This window comes from Brienomyrus brachyistius, chromosome 4 (genome assembly GCF_023856365.1).
Source record: "Brienomyrus brachyistius isolate T26 chromosome 4, BBRACH_0.4, whole genome shotgun sequence".
Taxonomy (NCBI): domain Eukaryota; kingdom Metazoa; phylum Chordata; class Actinopteri; order Osteoglossiformes; family Mormyridae; genus Brienomyrus; species Brienomyrus brachyistius.
This window is the reverse complement of record NC_064536.1, coordinates 29,502,531-29,521,482: the sequence shown is the minus strand read 5'-3', so window position 1 is coordinate 29,521,482 and position 18,952 is coordinate 29,502,531. Positions and strand designations below refer to the sequence as shown.

General features: G+C 47.4%; 1 protein-coding gene across 3 annotated transcripts in view; it reads left to right on the top strand.

Moving 5' to 3' along the window:
- The window catches only part of LOC125740828 (RNA-binding Raly-like protein), an 89,346-nt gene extending 70,966 nt beyond the window's left edge, over positions 1 to 18,380 (top strand). For all 3 annotated transcript variants that reach the window (XM_049012535.1, XM_049012536.1, XM_049012533.1), the window contains exons 3-9: positions 5,657 to 5,732; positions 7,641 to 7,688; positions 9,894 to 10,081; positions 11,308 to 11,421; positions 11,876 to 12,045; positions 13,521 to 13,558; positions 16,656 to 18,380. In XM_049012535.1, the coding sequence (XP_048868492.1) occupies positions 5,657 to 5,732; positions 7,641 to 7,688; positions 9,894 to 10,081; positions 11,308 to 11,421; positions 11,876 to 12,045; positions 13,521 to 13,553 (629 nt within the window). In that variant the 3' untranslated portion in view covers positions 13,554 to 13,558; positions 16,656 to 18,380. The remainder of the gene's footprint in view (positions 1 to 5,656; positions 5,733 to 7,640; positions 7,689 to 9,893; positions 10,082 to 11,307; positions 11,422 to 11,875; positions 12,046 to 13,520; positions 13,559 to 16,655) is intronic.
- Positions 18,381 to 18,952: the final 572 nt, after the last annotated feature.

Sequence of the window (18,952 nt, the reverse complement as noted above, 5' to 3'; positions counted from 1 at the left end):
CTGGGAGCGCTAACTCTGGAATACTCGAGTGGGTGTTCAGAGCTGCCTCCGTAACAGGCAGATTTCAGACCCCTCCTTCACCTCAATCCATCCACGTGGTGTTAAGCAGAGGCTCAGCTGGGGGCCAAAGCTCCCTGTAGAAGCTGGATGGTGCTGTGGCCCTGATTTTGCCATAATCCTTCAGTTTCCTGCTCTGTTCGCTTCCTCTTGCCTCTTCCAGATAACACAGTAGGCGTCCTCGGGTTAAAACCGGCACACTTTTTGCCTGTCTCTTCTCTCTGAAACGGCAGCCTCCGCATTCCGGTCCAGGACACGCTGTACTGCTCAGCTGCTCAGCCCAGGAATCCTCATCGGGGTGTTTTTTTTTTTTTTTTTGCATATCTGCCCCCATTGGCCATGTAAGAACACACCGTGGACCTCCTGCTAGGATCATTACCAGCCATTACAGCAGCTCATTACCATGTAACGCCCTGGGGTCTACTGGGGGCAGGTTCCAATGCATAGGCCTTCTGGCTTCTTAATGTGCCTGGAACACCCCCGCTTAGTAATTTTGTATCTGCACACTGGTCTTGAGTAGATCTCTGGTTGCATTATGAGAAGGGCACTCCGATGGTGTACAGACTGTGCCACATTCATGGCACTAAAAGTGGAGGCCTGCTCTCCATCCTTCCTGCTGTACAGCAAAGGGGAGAGAAGTTCATGCCAGTGGGTGCCCCCACAGAATGGGGTCCCCTCAGCACCAAGTGGATCAGTGGGGGGTGCCAGGGATGTGTTTAATTATTCATCGCCGATGAATCGGTGCGATGGCAGTGGTCATTCTAAACAGGGGCCACCACTCCCCCACCCCCGCGACATTGTCTCTGCTAGGAAGAAAAAGGCTGGGAGGGTTTATTCTTGGGGCTCAAAGGCGTGTGATCAACTCTGTTTGCAGTCTGTTGTGACCAGGATTCTCTCTGGGGGTTTGTGGAGATTTTCCTGCTCTAGTCAAACATCCAAGCGGGAAAACTAGTCCCCAGTAAGAAAATGAAAAACCTTAAAATAAACCCAAAGCCTCCGTAGTGGCTGAAAAACAGGGGTCGGAGCCCAGGGGCTACCTGGAACCTCATCTGAGGAGTGGCTCTGTGACTGCAGGGCAGCCTGGGCCAAACGCACTGACCGCGGGCCGCTGCTCTCATGCCGGGTCCAGTACAACGTCGCTTTAGCGTCTGATGGCGTTTCTGCTGGGAACGGACAGCGGTAGTATTGTGCAGTAATGCAAATGGGGAGCGGGAAATGGGGGGCGGGGGGGGGGGGGGGGGAGTTAGTGTCATACCATCCATGTGCAGAGAGACAGTGGCAATATGAAACAGAGAGCAAGGGACAACAACAACAATAACAAAATCAACAATAATAACAACAATAATAACAATAGCAACAGCAATAATAACAGTAGCAACAATAATAACAACAATAACAATAGCAACAATAATAATAATAACAACAATAATAATATTATGGATGGAGTAACAATGATTGTAATAGTAATAATAATAAACATTGAAACGAGGTACGTGCCTCCATCATGATGCTGTCCTGCCGACTTCCATCATCGCCGAATGATGAAGAACCCGATTTGGTCTAACACCGCTGTCCTTTACACCAATCCCCCCCCTGCCAGTTCACCCTCTCCATTAGGTCGTTAAATCTCTGGAGCTGTTATCTGCGCCTTCCTTGGCTCTGCTCCGCCCTTCCCCTTGGGACTCAAACCCGACAACCTTGAGGCTGTTAGCCACCATCATTAATCCTGCTTTGTTCCAGGCCGCACCCAACTCTCCTGGTCTCACATTCCTCCCTTTGTCTCTTCACGCTCCCCCTGTTATGCTATGATTTCAGCCCCCCCCACTATTCCGAGCTCTAAATCGAAAGTGAGCCTTAGCGCTGTGAGGGCCGATGTCTGTGTGTAACAGGTGTGGCTGGGGGCCCTGCTGCCCACTGTCTGGCACATACTTATTCACACCAGTCACACAGATTCCACAGGGTGGGGGTAGGGAGGGCTTTTGTGCCGGAGGCAGGTGCCCGGTAGCTATGGAGATGGCAGTGGGAGGGGCATCGCGTGTGGCCCAGGGCTTCTGCTGGGGGGGGGGGACTTGAGGACACAGTCAGCCCTCTGGACTTCCTCTCTCTCCGTCTCTGCACCTCTCTCTAACGCTCCCCCCTCTCTTTTCCTCCCTTACTTCAAATTCAGTCTTTCTCTCCCACTCTTCTCATTTTCTGTCATGCTCCCTCGCTTAAAACACTCCACGTTAGAAACACCAGGAACACATTCTGATTATTACTGATCATTAACCGGCTAATGAAGTGATTTTCAAATCTGAAATTCCATGTGGGAGGTGATCAGTGCCTTCAGGGTACTACAAGGAAACTGATGCATGGATTCTGACTGGGAGACATTTCAGGTTCTCCTGGGAAAGAGCCTGCCATTTCACGTGTGGGGGGAGGAAGAGTGTGTGTTTGCTTGCTGCTGAGCGGGGTTGTGCACTGCACATATCCAGAGAAGTCAGGGTCTGTCAGATACCCAGAACTTGGCCTCCTTGTTTATTTACGGATCAAAGGCTCAGCTCGTTTTCGAGGCTGAAACCACTCCACGATTTGAGTGGCGCTGTGATTGGAAGGGCCCGGCAGCGTCTGTCACCCGCCGGTCCGACGCTGTGCTTGCTGAGGTCGTGACAGGACTCTCAGGCATGACTGCAGCGAGCCTTCAGGACCTCGGAGAGCTCCTGTGAAGCCGCTGTGGCACTCACACACACTCACACACACACACTCACACACACACACACGGCGCGAAGCAGCTGCATATAGCCGGGCCACCAGCCCGAGCTACAGTGGGCCTGTGGAAAAGCATCACGGCGCTGGTGTGTGGCTCAGCAGGTTTGGGCACTGTGACTGGGACCGGAAGGTCGCCGGCTTAAATCCCAGTGTCGGCATAGTGATTTACATGTGTACATTGCTTTTGATAAAAGCATCTGCTAAAAATAAATAAAGAGTAAAAACATGTCGAGGAATGAGGCCTGTTCCTGCAGTGCAGCGCTGGGATTTAGACGCCTGCCTTGTAAACAACTGGGGGCGCTGTCCTATTTATGCTGGCAGATCGGAGAATTTTAAAAGGGGTGGAAAAAAACAAGTCATGCTTCTCTTTTCCTCGCTCTGAGGGCGTTGGGAATTTGTCTTGAGTGGGTTGGATGCCTTTGTCACGTTTTAGGGGGGTGGGGATTAGCGACAGCGAAATGTCAGAGAATCAAGGTAGCTAATGGCCAGCTGCTTAGCCAGAATCCCACGCAGCCCGTGGGGCCACACTTTTCACTCTTAAACTCACCTTTGAACCCCGACATGTTCAGATTAAACTGTGAATGTGCACTGCTCACTGTCGACCGCGCGCTGTGCTAAGTATAGGTGTGACGGCTGAAGGAATTTCCCTTTAAAACACCACATGACGCTAATTGGCAAGTTAATCTGTTGCATAGCCGGCTATGAAGAACAGGCAGCATGGAGTCGTATGCACTGTATTCCTGTATACCGCATATCAAACACGATGCAGTGGAATGCACTGTATTCCTGTATACCGCATATCATACACGATGCAGTGGCATACACTGTATTCCTGTATACCGCATATCTGTCATGGACTCGGGTGGCTTTAGAGCAAGGATGTGGCATGATACAGGTGGGGAGCAGAAATGGACGACCCACTGGCAGCTCACGGGACAAATGGGGATTTAGTAAACGAACAAAAAAACACAAGAAAACACTACAAAATAAAAGGACCACGAGGGGTCAAAAGTAAATGGGTATAAAACAACTAACAAAACTAAACAATCTACAAAGGGTAACTAACTTCACAGGGAAACAGGCGGTGAATCAAAAATAGCAGAAATCGTAGTGGCGAGATGATCAGCAACAAACACCAAACAATCACAAACAATGAACCAATAGGAACTGAAACTCAGGCAGGAACTTAAATGCAAAAACTGAACAGGGTAATGACAAGCAGGAGTGAAACAGACAATTAACCAATAGGGGAAGGTGCAGGACAATGAGCAATCAGGAAGCACACAATGGCAGGCATAAGAACGGGCAACAGGTGAAACTAATTAACTCTGGGAACTGAGCAGGGAAACTAAGAACTAACCAAAGCAACAGTGAAACAGAAACACTGGGGAGTAACAGACAGGTAGGAACACAAGCATGGGCACAAAGAATTTAACCAAAACCAGATACAAATGAAAAACACAGGGACTCAAAAACTGATACAATTGAAACACAAGGGAACAAAATCTACAAAAACAAAGGAGGTAGGATTCGAACATAAGACAGAGGGGATCACAGGCAGCCGCGTGTTCAATGCATTGAGCCATGCAGCTGATTGGGAGCAGGGGAAAACACAAAGACTGACAACACAAGGGACAGGATTACCAGCAACGCCTGCTGGCCAAATGAGGAAGGGACACGGCGTGGAACAGGAGCTGACCCTGACAATTTCAAACGTCATGCAGCAGCATGCACTGTATTCCCTTATACCACACATCATACGTGATGCAGTGGCATAGACTGTAATCCCATATACCACACATCAAACACAATGCAGTGGTATGCACTATATTCCTGTATACCACATATCATACATGATGCAGTGGAGTGCACTGTATTCCCATATACCAAACATCAAACACAATGCAGTGGCATGCGCTGTATTCCAGTATACTGAATATCATACATGTTGCAGAGGCATGCACTTTATTCCCGTATACCTTCACATCAAACGCGATGCAGCAGCATGCACTTAATAACCGTATACCACACATCAAACAAAATGCAATGGGATGCACTGTATTTCCATATACCACACATCAAACACGATGCAGTGGCATGCATTGTATTCCTGTACACTGCATATCATGCACGATGCAGCAGCATGCACTGTATTTCCATATACTGCACATCAAACGAGATGCAACGGCATGCACTGTATTCCCGTATACTGCACATTAAACACAATGCAGCGGCATGCACTGTATTCCCATAAATGCAGTGATCGTGTCAAGTTCATGCTGGCCTGCGGCCAGTGTGACAGTCGGAAGAGGCCCTCGGCTGTATCTAACTGTCCTACGCAATTTAAAATGCCCGTCTCCCAGTATTTTGGGGGGAGGGAGGTTTATGAAAGCTGCAGCCAGACTGAGGATTGGTCCCATGCCTCATTTTGGGAATATACACTGTAATATCCATTACTGATTGTTCATCTATTTAAAACTGGATTCCATGCTCCATACTCACAGGCAAATCCTCTGCTGTCTCTAGGCCACATGGTTCCACCATATCAGTATAATACCTCACCAACTCCATGCACTGACTGTCCTAATGGTCTTACACTCCAGTGTTGCAGTCAGAGTCAGACAGCCACCAGGGGACAGGGGAATCTGGATGTGCCAAATTTTCCAGGAGAAGGGGGGTAATTCTTCTGGAAGGGGAGAGAGCAGGGGAACAAGACCAGGATGCTGAGACAGGAAACGGTGCTGAGTGATTTGTAGTCAGATAAATACAAGCCCCACGAGCCAATTCGAGGAGGTTAAAATGTGTGCGCTGTTGATTAACACAGACCCCCCCCCCTATGTTTCTGCTGCAGATATCAACATGGCCGGGGAGCCCAAACCGTACAGACCGAAAGCTGGGTCCAAGCGACCCTTATCAGCCGTCTACAGGTAAGGTCTGGATGGCTCAGCAAGACAGGAACACAAAACGAACAAAATACAGGAAGACACAGAACACAAAATGAACACAGTGCAAGGAGGCAGGAAACGAACATAATGCAGAAAAACATGATAGATGAAACATGATGCAGGAAGACACAAAACATGAAACAGAAGTAATGCAGAAAGACAAACTTTAAACGAGTGTAGTGCTGAAGGACATGGAACAAACAATGCAGAATAACTCAAAACACGAAATATACACAATGCAGAAAGACACAGAACGCAAAACAAAGATGATGCAGTAAGACCCAACACGTTAAACAAAAGTAATGCATAAAGACACAGAACACAAAACAAACATGATGCAGTAAGACCCAACACGTTAAACAAAAGTAATGCTGAAAGACGCAAGGCACAAAACAATGCAGAATGACACAAAACACGAATTTTACACAATGCAGAAGAACACAAAACATGGAATGAGTATGATGCAGAAATACACGAAACACAAAACGAAAATAATGTAAAAAGACACGAACACATGACATTATATTCAAGGTCAATACTGTACCTCTCTTATTTTAAATTGCTTGGCCAGAATCGACCACACTCTCCTGCAGCATGAGGACCAGAGGTTTATGTTAATGGACTCTGTTCCACCTGTCTGACAAGGTTATCGACAAACCCGTCGCTGTTCCATAGAAGGCCTCTCTGTCCACTCATCAGGATTCTTTTAAGAAGCTTTAGAACACACACCCTCACCTCCCCCGAGTGCTTTACACCATCTTTTTCTTTTATATAAGATGCTCGAGTTTGTTTTTCATGTGGTACCTCAGATTAAATGGTCGGCACAGTTGAAGGCTACAGAACATTCTGTGACTTTGCTATCAGGAATAACCTACTGCTGGAATTAGTTGAGCAAGGAAAGACTTTATGAACCGGCATTTAAATATCACACATCTAATTACCATCCCAGATTTTGATTGGCTTGTATGTGTTCCAAGGTGGGCTTTATTGTCTCTTAAAGTGCCGGAGTGCATTTTCTGATTCTGTCACAAAAAATTCTCAGACGGAGGCGTTGTCAAGGTGACCATAAGATATAGATGTGCTTTGCATTGCAGCCAATGAAACCCTTCATCTCTAGCTTCACCCACCTATTAAATAATCCCCAGGCAACTCTCACGGAGACTCTGCAATCAGTATGCAGTCGGTATAGGAGCATTACACGGCCAGTTACCTACAGACTAATGGGGCACATGGGCTCTAATGAATTAACGAGACCTTTACAGCGAACGGCCCGAGCACTACGTGAGTGAGGGGCACTCTGTAACGAGTGGGCGGTCCACAGGGGATGGTGCCTTCGATGCCAGAGTGATGCTGGGGGACCAAAGGCATCCTGGGTTCCAGGCCACAATGTGTCAGGGAGTTAAAGCTCGGAAGTGTAGCAGAGAGGTACATCAGACATTGTAGAGTGTTTATTTAAAATATCATCACACACTCGGGCACTGATCCCCCCACACTGTCAGTCAAACTGTTTAACAACAACTAAACGCTAAATTGAAAACGATGTGGTCAGTGGTGGGAAGTGGTGTGAGGCCCTGGGTTAGGATCCCTTGCCGATGATCAGAAGGTCGCAAGTTTAAATCCCAGGCTCAGCAGAATGATGTCACCATTGGGCCATTGAGCAAGGCTTTTAACTCTAGTTACACCTGGGTCTCATACTGTTTCCTCAACAAAAAAATAAAGCATCCGCAAAATAGATATTAGCAGGCTTTATCTGTTCAGTGTCTGTATTACCAGTTTCTCTTGCTGTAATTCAGTGACTCACCATTATGGTCCCTGGCTACGGCGGCTGGTGATGGACACTTCAGGCACGTTTTTCTCACCGCTACCTCCTGTCTTTGCTTCTGTCCACAGTGGTTACGAGTTCGACTACGATTACTACAGAGACGACTTCTACAGCCGGTAAGCTACCCCCCCCCCTTCCAGTCTCAGTCTCCGTGTCCCCTGCATTTATAGGCTGGATTTTAGAGGTGGGGGGATTCTGTGGATTGAAAACAAAGGCACATTATTTCAGAAACAATCCCCCGCAAAAGCCTCTTTCAGTCCCAGCCCCTTTTATCCACTCTCTCTTGTTACAAATTCCCTTTATCCAGTGACATGTTTTTGCCTTTATTCTGCTTTGATTGGCATGAGCCTATCAACAAAGACTGAATGAAAAATGCAGGTCAGTCAGGCCCACTGGGCACTACAGACCTCAGTGCCTCATGGAGACCCCCCCTCCCCCCCCACATAATCTCCAGTCACCCATGTCAGGCTCTCACACATACGGCGTACAGCCAGATCGCATCTAGTCATGTCTTTGGTCTCATCAGATTCAGATTCATTATTCCCACATGACCGGCGGCAGTAGAAATTAGCGTTGGGCACAGTTTGCTACTGATACAGACGACATGACAATAGACAACGAAGAATTAGGGCATAACGTGACAGGAGATACACAACAGAGAGGCAGTGATGCACGGTGTGTTATACATACAGAGGTTTGTGGGAGTTTAAATAGCGCAATGCGGGAAATTTACACCGGTGCAATACAGACAACATTTATCAAGCATACATCCCACATACATCAGCGGGTGAAATATTACGTAAGATTTTATGTTTTTGTGTCATTTTACTCAAAGTCCACAGTTCAGGTCTTCATCCATCACATGAGTTGCAGTCAGATTTTAATTTAATCTCCAGGGTCCTGTATTATGAGGCCATATTTCTTGCTTACACAGATAACGGATTTAAGGTACCCCAGTGTAAATGGACATTATCTTTGTTCACTTACCTTTAGCCCAGACTACTTTAAATCTGACAAGTTATGCCGCTAAACAAGAATGCAGACCCCAGGGATAAATGTCCAGTTCATAGGTTCACAGGTCTGTATAATTACAAAAACTCTTGTGTTCCTCAGAGGAAACAATATGGCTGAAAGTAATTTTAGTGTTTTGGTCTGAAAGTCACCCGGGAATAAAGTAAAGTCAGGAGAGCTTTTTCAAAAGCCTGCCGGTGTTTTTCTCAGTGATTCAACTCTGAAACATACCTGGACTCAGCAGTAAGGGCAGAGCCCCTAAAACACAGACACTGTGTGCCTTCCTTCAATTTCTCGAGACTCTGATGGAATGTCAGAGGGGTCAAACCCCAGGAGGCTGGCCTTTCTTTAAGCTTCAGAGGAAGATGCTGATACTCCGGTGGACTCAATAACATGAGGCCGCCCCCCCCGGGGGTTGGGAGGCCATTATACACCGTTCTGTGAAGATTTCACTGCCAGCTGGTCTGACAAACTAATCTGAATTCTCGTTACATAACTTTCCTGACATTTGGCTTGTCTGGCACTTAGTTTTCCGTAGCAGCCAGACTCATGAAAGCGGGGCCTATTCTAAACAAAAAAGAAAAGAAACATTTATAAGAAAAGCTGGATGTTGGTGGCCTTAAATGAAAAGCTTTAGATTAATGAGGAGTAGGAGCGCCCTTAGTCACGCAAGTCACTGCTTTCAGAGGTTTATCACGCCCCTGCACTTAGCAGGGCCAAAGCTCTCTGCTTGCTCTGCTCCGGGGGGCTGGAAGCTGGTTACAGCTCCTTAACGAGGAAACTCACAGGGAAACAGATGGGCTGTGTGACTCCCAAATCAGGGCTTAAACGGCAGACTTAATGCCAGTGAAATGAGTCTGCTTCTAATGGCACCTTTTAATGTTATGTTTGCCTGTTGTTCACTTAGATAGTTGTTAACTTAGACTGTTGTTAACTCAGACTGTTACGCTAGACAGTTGTTACCTTAGACTGTTGTTAACTCAGACTGTTACGCTAGACAGTTGTTACCTTAGACTGTTGTTAACTCAGACTGTTACGCTAGACAGTTGTTACCTTAGACTGTTGTTAACTCAGACTGTTACGCTAGACAGTTGTTACCTTAGACTGTTGTTAACTTATATGATTATTAGCTTTGACGATTGTTAAGTCAGAATGTTGTTTATTTAGACTCCCGTCAGCTTAGACAGTTGTTAACTCAGAGTTAAATTTTTAACTCACTTATTAACTCAGACCGTTGTTACCCCAGACTGTTGGCCGAACTGTCTTAGTTTATAATTTAGCTGTTAAAAGCACCCCATTCCCCCCCCCAGGCTCTTTGACTATCACAGCCGAGTGGCGCCCCCTCCAAGGGCCGTGATCCCTATCAAGCGCTCGCGGGTGGTGGTCCCCTCCACGCGCCGGGGGAAGTCCACCTTCCCCCTCAAGACCTCGTCATCCTCCTCCTCTTCCTCCTCCAGACCTACCACGTGCGGCTCTTCCTCTTCCACTGGACCGAAATGTAAGGCAGCCGAGCACCTTTACCCATGATCATCGCGGACTGTGACCAGTGTCTCCTGGGGGTGGGCAGGCATATTTAGCTTCCGTGCCCCCAGTGATCAGGAGCAGTCCGTCTCTCTCAGGCAGACATCATTTTCATGTCGACTTTGGGGTCAGGCTTCCCAGGCCAGCGGGGATTTTCCGGGATTACGCTTTTATCTGCGCCCCTTCCGGAGTCACCGCTGGGAATGGGAACGCAGTCGCGAGACCCTGGAGTGCTGTTAAACTAGTGTCCGTCCTTCGCTCCTTATCTCGGGTTACTCCGGAGAATGGGAACCGATGGCAGAATAACGTGCGGGTGTTTCTGGACACATGGGACAGACACGTAAAACCGGCACGGCGCCAGGTTAATGGAATTTCACAGAATTCAGCTTGGGCATCACCGGGGAGGGGGGTCGTACTGGCTTTCTGTTTTCGATATCCAGTGGTACGGGGTCACGGAAGGTGCATGCAGTGGAATTATCCTATGAAAGCGGCTTCCTGGGAGACAGTGACAGCTTCATGACCCCGAGGCAGCCGCTCAGAGAGGCTTTGAAAGGCTCCATTTCAAATGGCTGAAAATGCCAGGGACGTGGCAGAGTAAACAGGAAGCCTGGCCCGTGGTGATGGGGAGCCTCTGATCGGCCGGTTTCCTGTCTCCCGTGCCAGTGTGGCCCAATCTCAGACTCCTTCTGCTATATTAACATTTGGCTCTGTAAAAACGGGGATCTTTCAGCTGGAATTCCGGGATGTGGTCAGGGGCTGCCATGTGAACGGATCGCTGAAGTGAGCGTTCCCGATTTTGGCCCGGCCTGGCAGTCCTGGAAAAGCCGTACCTCCAAATATCGCCAGGATGAATTGCTGTCGGATGCATGCGGGCAGTCCAGGGTGGTGATTCCACGCCATGCCGGTCTGGTGCCGTTGCAGAACAGTGGGGTCAGCTCCGCGTTATCAAATCTGGAAATTGAAAGCAGCGGGACCGAGCATTTTTAGAGAAACCCCTGCGGACGGGTAAATTGCAATATGTGCCTCCAGAGCGAATGGATTTCGTGTTGACAGCGGATATATAGCAAAAAAAGTTAATTGCTGGAAGGACTGTTGATGTATCTGTTAGCTTTTCCTTTTTATTGGTGGGGAGTGTGAGGCAGGGGCTGATTCCGAAAAGAGGGGGGGCAGCCAGTGATTTATAACCCCTGTGTCTTTTTACAGTGAAGAGTGATCAGCTGCAGACCATCAAGCGGGAGCTGACACAGATCAAAACGAAGATCGACTCGCTGCTGGGCCGGCTGGAGAAGATCGAGAAGCAGCAGCGCTCCGAGGCTGGTGAGGGGGCCGTCAGGGGTGTGATTAAAGCCACACAGGGTCGTTACTCTTCCTGACAATGACGGGAGACCCAAGGGCCGGGGCAGTCCATCAAACAGCAGGCTCACGCCACCCGGATCTGCCCCCGGATTAATGGATACGCTGCGGCAGAGGGTGCAGTGTGGTCAGTCATGCCCATCCGAGAGCGATTTGGGTCTGAATCATATTAAAGGTATTAGAGGAACTTCCTTATTGCTGTAACTTCATGCAAGTGCAGACAAGACTGACACACAGCGTCATACTCGCGTGACATCTTATGCATGTAGTCATGTTTCATTTCCTGCATATAGTCATGTGATATCGCCCACGTGGTCACGTGATGTCTAACGTGTACTCGATTATCGGGGTGCTCACAGCCAGCCCGGTATGCATTTCCCCCAAACCGACTCCGCCTCTCTTTGTCCAACGTGCCCAGAGGTGCAGAGGAGGTACGAGGACACGTGCGAGTCACTGCAAGAGGAGTCCATATCAGAGACAGCGGAGAACTCGGCGGAGGAGGTGGGGGACGGGGCGCTGGACACGGAGGCCGGGGAGATGACCGACGTGGGCGAGGATGATTATGACGAGGAAGGCAGCAACGACCCGGTGAGGAGAGCCGATCGCGGGGAGACACACACCTCCAAGGGGGTCGGGCCCAGGTGGCATCCCTCCTCGTTTGGGTGTTTAATCAGCAGGCTGATGCCCATCTCCAATCCAATTAGCCGGAGCTATGCCTCTGTACCACACAGGGGGCGTTAATCTAGTCTCCTTTGAGCCTCCATTACCCTGACACACTTGGCCTGACGCCCTTGAATTAAGGCCATCAGTAAAGCAGGCTGCGTATCTTGCCTGCCCCATGTGAGATTTAGAACCGCCAACCTGCCCTTGTACCGCAGCCATTAAGAGAGAGGGAACCGGTGAATCAGTCGGTCCACACTCCGCTGTGCGCTGAACTTAATGTTGCTTTCGGAGTTTGGTGAGGGGAGCATGTGGGGTGGGGGGGCATCTGGTCATCCTTGGTGATGCTGACCAGACAGACCCTGCAAAAATGTTGGGGATTCACTGCTGAGGGACGTGGGAGGATGATGGAGGCAGAGATTTGGAGACTAATCTGGAAAATCGGGGTCAGCAGAAGTGCGAGTCAGAATCCAGCCAAGGCACAAAAAGACTCTTTTGTAGATATTTTTAGGAACATTAATAAGTGATGGCATGTGGTATGGGCTCTGCGTGTCCTTTTATTTCAAATCATGCCCGCCGGCATCTAGATTAAGCAGAGACTGAGGCCGTAGCGCTTCCCATCAACGGACAGCATGTTTCTGGGGGGGGGGGGGGGGGGGGTTCTGCGGGAGGCCTGCCCGTATCCCATGGCAACGGGCACAGGCTGTCCTCAGCTGCGGGGCTGATAAGCGTCGTGCAAAATTAGTCACGTACCGTCACCAGGATCCAGCAATCCTGCTGGGGTCCCGGCTGGGGGTGGTGTGGGGAAATAAAGATGGAGCAGTGGGAAGTGGATGGGGACCATGGAAGGTGGGGAAGCAGGAAGAGGAGGAGCAGGAGTGTGATGGTGCGTGGGGGCCGATCGGTAAGGACACCGGCCACATGCAGCAGAGTGCAGGGAATTGGTGTGTCGCTCCCTGGGTTTGGGCGGTGTGAATGTGATCGGAAGGTCATTGGTGTCACCAGCACGTCCTTAAGCGAGGCCCTTAATCCCCAAATGCCCCAGGACTGTCTCACCCTGCTTTCTCATGAATGTGCATCGCTTTGGATAAAAGCATCTGATAAATAAGTAAAACGTAATGTCATGGAATCAGTGACAAATGGCACTGTTCTGGGAAATGGATAACTGGGCGTCAGTGGCAATCTGACACGCGTCTCTCATCATATGTACCACACATGTCGCTATCGGAAACGGAGACTGTACCTGGGGATGACCATTAGTAAGAAAGGGGGGGGGGGCTTTAATTCTTATGCAGCACCCCGTAAGCAGGGAAATGAAATTATACATGCAGCGTTTAAAACAAATTCATCAAATGAGTTTTTTTTTGTCGTTTGTTTTTTTTGTGTTTTTTTCTGTGTTTCAGATAGAGAACCATGTATCGGACATAGACAACTGAAAAAGGTAAATTTAAGTCATTTTGGCCGTTACTCCTGTGGCTGCGGGATACTTTAAAATAAATGCAAAAGCTGAACACGTAGGCCTCTGCTTTCTGCACACTCACTCCCACACATTAGTCAACTGCAGAGCGAGACTCAGCTGTGAGGACAAGATGTACCTGACACTGCCGTACAGACACGCAGTGCGGGGGAGACACCCTGACACCCCTGGAATTAGAAACGACAAACTTTAGGTTGAGGATCAGGTTCCTTAACTACCAAGCCCCCTGCTGGCCAGGTAGTCATTAATCGTTAGATGTCTTTAAGGCCAAGCAGGGTCCTAATCGTCAGATTCACGAAACTAGTTAGTGTCAGACTAAATTCCTAAAAGGTAGCACTGCCTTCTCTGATATGCACAGTCAGACAGTCCTCACCTGGCAGTGTTCCCGCCTTACCTTCCAGACTGCGTAGCATGAGAGGGTGAATACGTCCCTCAGAGAGCACCGACGGAGGATCGCCGTGGCCGCGAGAGCAATGGAAATGTCAGGGTTAATGAGATCGCCCCGTGTCGTGCTGTCAAAGCCTCCGTGAGGTCCACGCCCCCGTGATATCTACCCCGGGCTGAGTTAACCCCTTTTCGTCTGACATGTCTCTACTATACTCAGCTATGATTTACTCCAGAGGAAAAGGAAAATCCCGCCGCTTCTGATTTCGTTGAAGTTCGGACCCATGCTTGTTCGGGATTTCATGCGAATGATAATCTGAAAGATGTAAGACTCTATAGTAGACCTGCCTAGCTGTTTGTATAGCTAAGCATGTGTTTGGAGTTACTGTAATGGTTTTTCTCATGTAGGAAACTACTGCTTTCAATGGCTTTAAGCCACATTGGGGTGGGGGCTGAGGAGGCTGGATTCTATCCACACTGGGAAGCACAGGGTAGCCGGCCGGGGACAGCCTGGACAGCGTGTCAGTCCTGTATGATTGTAATCTGGCCTGTATATGATTGTAATCTGGCCTGTATATGATTGTAATCTGGCCTTTATATGATTGTAATCGTAGCTAATGAAAAATGATGAACAGAATATTGTCTTTATTCCCACATTCCTCATAGCAAGATATCGTAGGCCAACAGTAGACTGTGCTGGGGTCTCCTCATAGGTTACGCCCCCTCAGAGGACTATATAATCGAGTCGGGGCTGTGATTGGACAATATTAGAGGCTGAAAACATACCTGACTTGCTTTAACACTCATAAAATGTTATCGTTCGTTGTTACACGTTTAGTTTCTGGTGCATTATTTTTAAACCTACTGCGTCCTTGAACGCATCCGTCTCCTTTAGGCTGTAGGAAGTGACTTAGACGTGTGCAGATTTTATCTGAAGCTTGAATCTGAAGCTGATGAGTGTTTCTATTCAGAGCGGGTCCCCATCCTCGCTGGCGTCCTCTCCTTTGGGCGTCCCAGGCTCCCTAAAGCAGCAGCCCCCGGCACCGCTAGCCCAGCATATAGCCACTTCGTCATTCTGCACCACGGTCTCGCTCACCGAAACAATCACATCGCCTCTAGAAAACAAAAATGCCCCCCCCCCCCCCAAACTCACTTAAAAATCATTGCCTTGGACCTACGCTGTTATGTGGAGAGCAGCAGTTGGGGAATAGAACTCTTCCCCGCTAGGATTTTATGATTGCACGGTACGCCAGCTGCAGGCTATGCTCTCACTTACTGAAGAATGATTCGCTTACCATGCAGTATGTAAGGATATATGAACGATGCGTGGCGTAGGCTAGTTAAGTAAGATAATCTCACAAGCTATATGCTGAACATGTACGTCACTGTGACAGGCATCGGTGTTTAATTAAATCACATCCTGATACTGACACCTGGCTGTGCGATTTACTGTGACCCTAACGTTTTCTGAAATATTTTGATTGAAGAGAGGACATGTACGGCATCTGCAAAGAGAGGAAAATTAAAGTACTAAAATGAGAAGAAGATGGAGAAGCTGATGGTCTTAGGTGGGGAAGGTGTAGGCCTATAGATGGAAACTTTGTGGCGTGGAATATAACTGGTTATAGCACACCTGATTAAGAGTGGGAAAAATTGTATAATTATAAAAATATAATTATGGGATCGAGCAGTATTATCTGCAAGTCTGCATGTCAATGTTAGAGAGCAACAATAATAATAATAACAATAATTATATTATTGGCTGTGGTGCATTTTAATACTGACAATAGTGACCATTTTGCAGTATTGTATGGTTATTCATTTAACGAAATCCTTAATTTGCTGTTCCTAATTACCCATCCACTTACCGCGGGATCTAAGTGCTCGGCAAACGGAGCGTGTTCGTTTCCACAGTAACTTAATTGGCCTCCCTGCTCCAGGTTTTGAGTGAGAATGGGGCATCTGGTGGTTTTTGTGACCCCCCCCCCCCCCCCCCCGATCCCCTACACTCTAGCTTCCCCCACAGCCACCAGTTTGTCTGTGCATTTCATTACACAATTTCGTGGGTGGCCTGCCTCGCCTCAGGTAGAATCCAGGAAAGTGTCCATGCCCCCCCCCCCCCCCCCCCCTCTCCGCCACCCCATCATCTCCACCAAGCACTGTGACAAATTTTGTGGCTTAGTAAGAAATGTACGGGTAAGACCAGCCATATGTCATGCAACTGCTTCTGCTATTGTGTACATATTTCTCCTTTAAAGCCTGCTGCCGTTTAGAGAGAAAGGCAACCGCAAATCCGAGAGTACAAGACATAGACAGACAGACAGACAGACAGACATGCATATGAATATATATAAAAAGGATTGGTGACCAGAGACCTGTCTGCCATTCTGCTTCTGTTGAAAATTGGAAGAAAAATGAGTGCGTGTGTTTCCATCTAGACATTCTCTGGGTCTGAGAACTCATCTTAGACACAGAATAATCGCAGGCATCTACAAATTGAGACAGACAGATTTACACAACGAGTCCGACACTTGGCAGCGACAATTTTAATTCGCGGGTCGTCGTAACCTTGATGGAGACGCTCTGGGGTTATAATTTACACCGCATGCATATCCAGCGGAGGGAAATGAACCGCTCCTCCATCTCACTTCAAATTGCTTTCATTTTTTCTCTTTAGGGAGAAGGAGAGTGAAGCAGAGCCGGAGGAAGAAGGAAGCAAGCGGCATCTGAGGGTACGGAAACGGTCCCAAGGAAACGCATAGACGGTTTTCGGAAAAGACACTTTCTCCGGAAAAAAAATGAAAATGAATCTTTTGCTTCTTAAGAAAGGTTTCATGGACCACGGGAGACGTGGGTCTGACCAGTGTGCACCCTTAGAAGATGTTCGTTAGTTTTCTCCGACACTGTCCACTTCGCACATCAATGTCATTTATTCGTAATTAAAATCCATTCAGTCCTACGGATGCTTTAAAAACCCGTTTGAATATCATATTTGTTCGAATAATGAAAGACTATAAAGAGGCACTTCAGCACATAATGTGTACATCCGTGTAAGGCATGCACGATGCCTGTCGGCGCTTTCTACGAACCATTTATATGAATGTCATTGCTTATTCCGTATTTTTAATTGAAGATGAAGAATGTCCTACATCTCCTCCCTTAGAAATCTGCCAGTTAATATTCCTGGCTGGTTCGTTTTCCCCACGTAACCCTGATAGATAAAATCTCAATAGGCGCAATTTGCTTAGTCAACTTTTGGGCCCATTAATAAATAAACGATTCTTTATAAAAGAGGAGGAGCTAAAGTGAACAAATACAGAGCGTAGTTCTGAGGAATTCAGAAAGTGGGTCTTTTTTTATCACCCCTCACGTATCTGCTGTGGCTGTAGACACCCCCTTCCGGGACCTGGCACGTCCCACGCGTGTTTGCTGTGACACTTTATTTCATCCTGATGTGTGCCAAAACTTTCTAATAGGGGGCATGATGCCTCACCCTGTAGTTCCCCCCCCCGCTTACTGTTGAGGGTTTCGCCCCCCATGGCCACTGGCTTCTCATTACAGCTCTCCAGCTCCTCTTTTTAGTATTTACTTAGAAGGTAAATGTCACCGGTATTCAAGGAGGGCTCTCCACTGAATAAAAACCATAATTTCAATGTGGTGCCCCCCTTCAAAAAAGCATAATGGTACGGTCCAAAGTGTCTGTTGCATCTGCTTTTCTATGTTTCATGAAGAATAGAAGGTAAAATGGCAAGTAAATGGCAGCGAATGTTCCTTGTAACTTCCAAGGGTGGAGAGACCAGCGGGCGAGGGGGATGGGGGGGGCATCCGTCTCCCTTCCCGGACCATTTGTTTCATTGTACAGCAGCAGTCTTATTTCTGAAGGCCTATTACTCTAATGGATAGTGAGCTCTCTATTTTTGTATGGCAATATCTCTTTCCCCCCCCAGCCCCAGGATAAAATGATCTTATATATTCACTGGATTTTTTTTTGTCATTATGATTTTAAAAGTACCTCCCAGATATTGTGATAAAAATGTATCAAGACGGATCTAAGCAACTGAGACAACTTCAAAAATGAAAACCCTTTGATTTGGGGGAATCAGACAGTACGGTTCACTTTGTTTTTTATACATCATAATTACAGTAGGACTCAAAACAGTTACGTGAATTAGACTTTCCAGGTGGATGAAAAACTGTGATTTATAAAATGCCCAAGCAAAGTTCAGTTCAATATATGAACAATGTTGTATAGAAATGTAAACATTTTTGTAAAGCTATTTTTATGATGAGCATGTTTACTGTTAAGATGTATTTTATTTATATTTGATTGTTGCAACTGTGGTATGGCTGTAGGCTCCATTGCATAGGAAAAAAAATACAATTAAAGATCTCTGGATGTACAGTTGTGTCCCCTTCATTTCTGCCTTTGTACTATTTGCTTTGTGTTTACACGCTACGTCCGGAAAGTATTAACTGCTGCTTTGCAACCGCTGGTGAAAACGAAAGCATGCAGACAAAGATGCAGCACATGCAGGTTTTATGATAATTGCTATTGTAAGAATGCCTGTCGGAATAGCCGCACCTTTTTACAGTCATCTGCTGGTCGTAATCTTCGCACAAACACGGGTAACAAACCTCGCAATATGTCTCTTTTATGTATCCAGCTAAACTGCTGTAAGACACTAATGGTACATTAAGCTTCCTAAAGCAGTTAGATGCATCGCTAATCCAATGCCCAACACCAGGGCTTACATTCTGCTGTTTTTACAGAGATCAAGCATAATATCTCTGATATTCGCAATGCTACTGAAAGTTACCCACATAAAAGTATGAATTAAGAGTAAATCTCCCTTGGGGGTGATTTAAGTCCCCCTTACGGTCCTCAGGGGCACACAGCAGATTTATGTTGCCCTTTGTTGAGTTAAGAACCTTACACTGACTCAGAATTTATACTTTATAGAAAGTTCTATTATA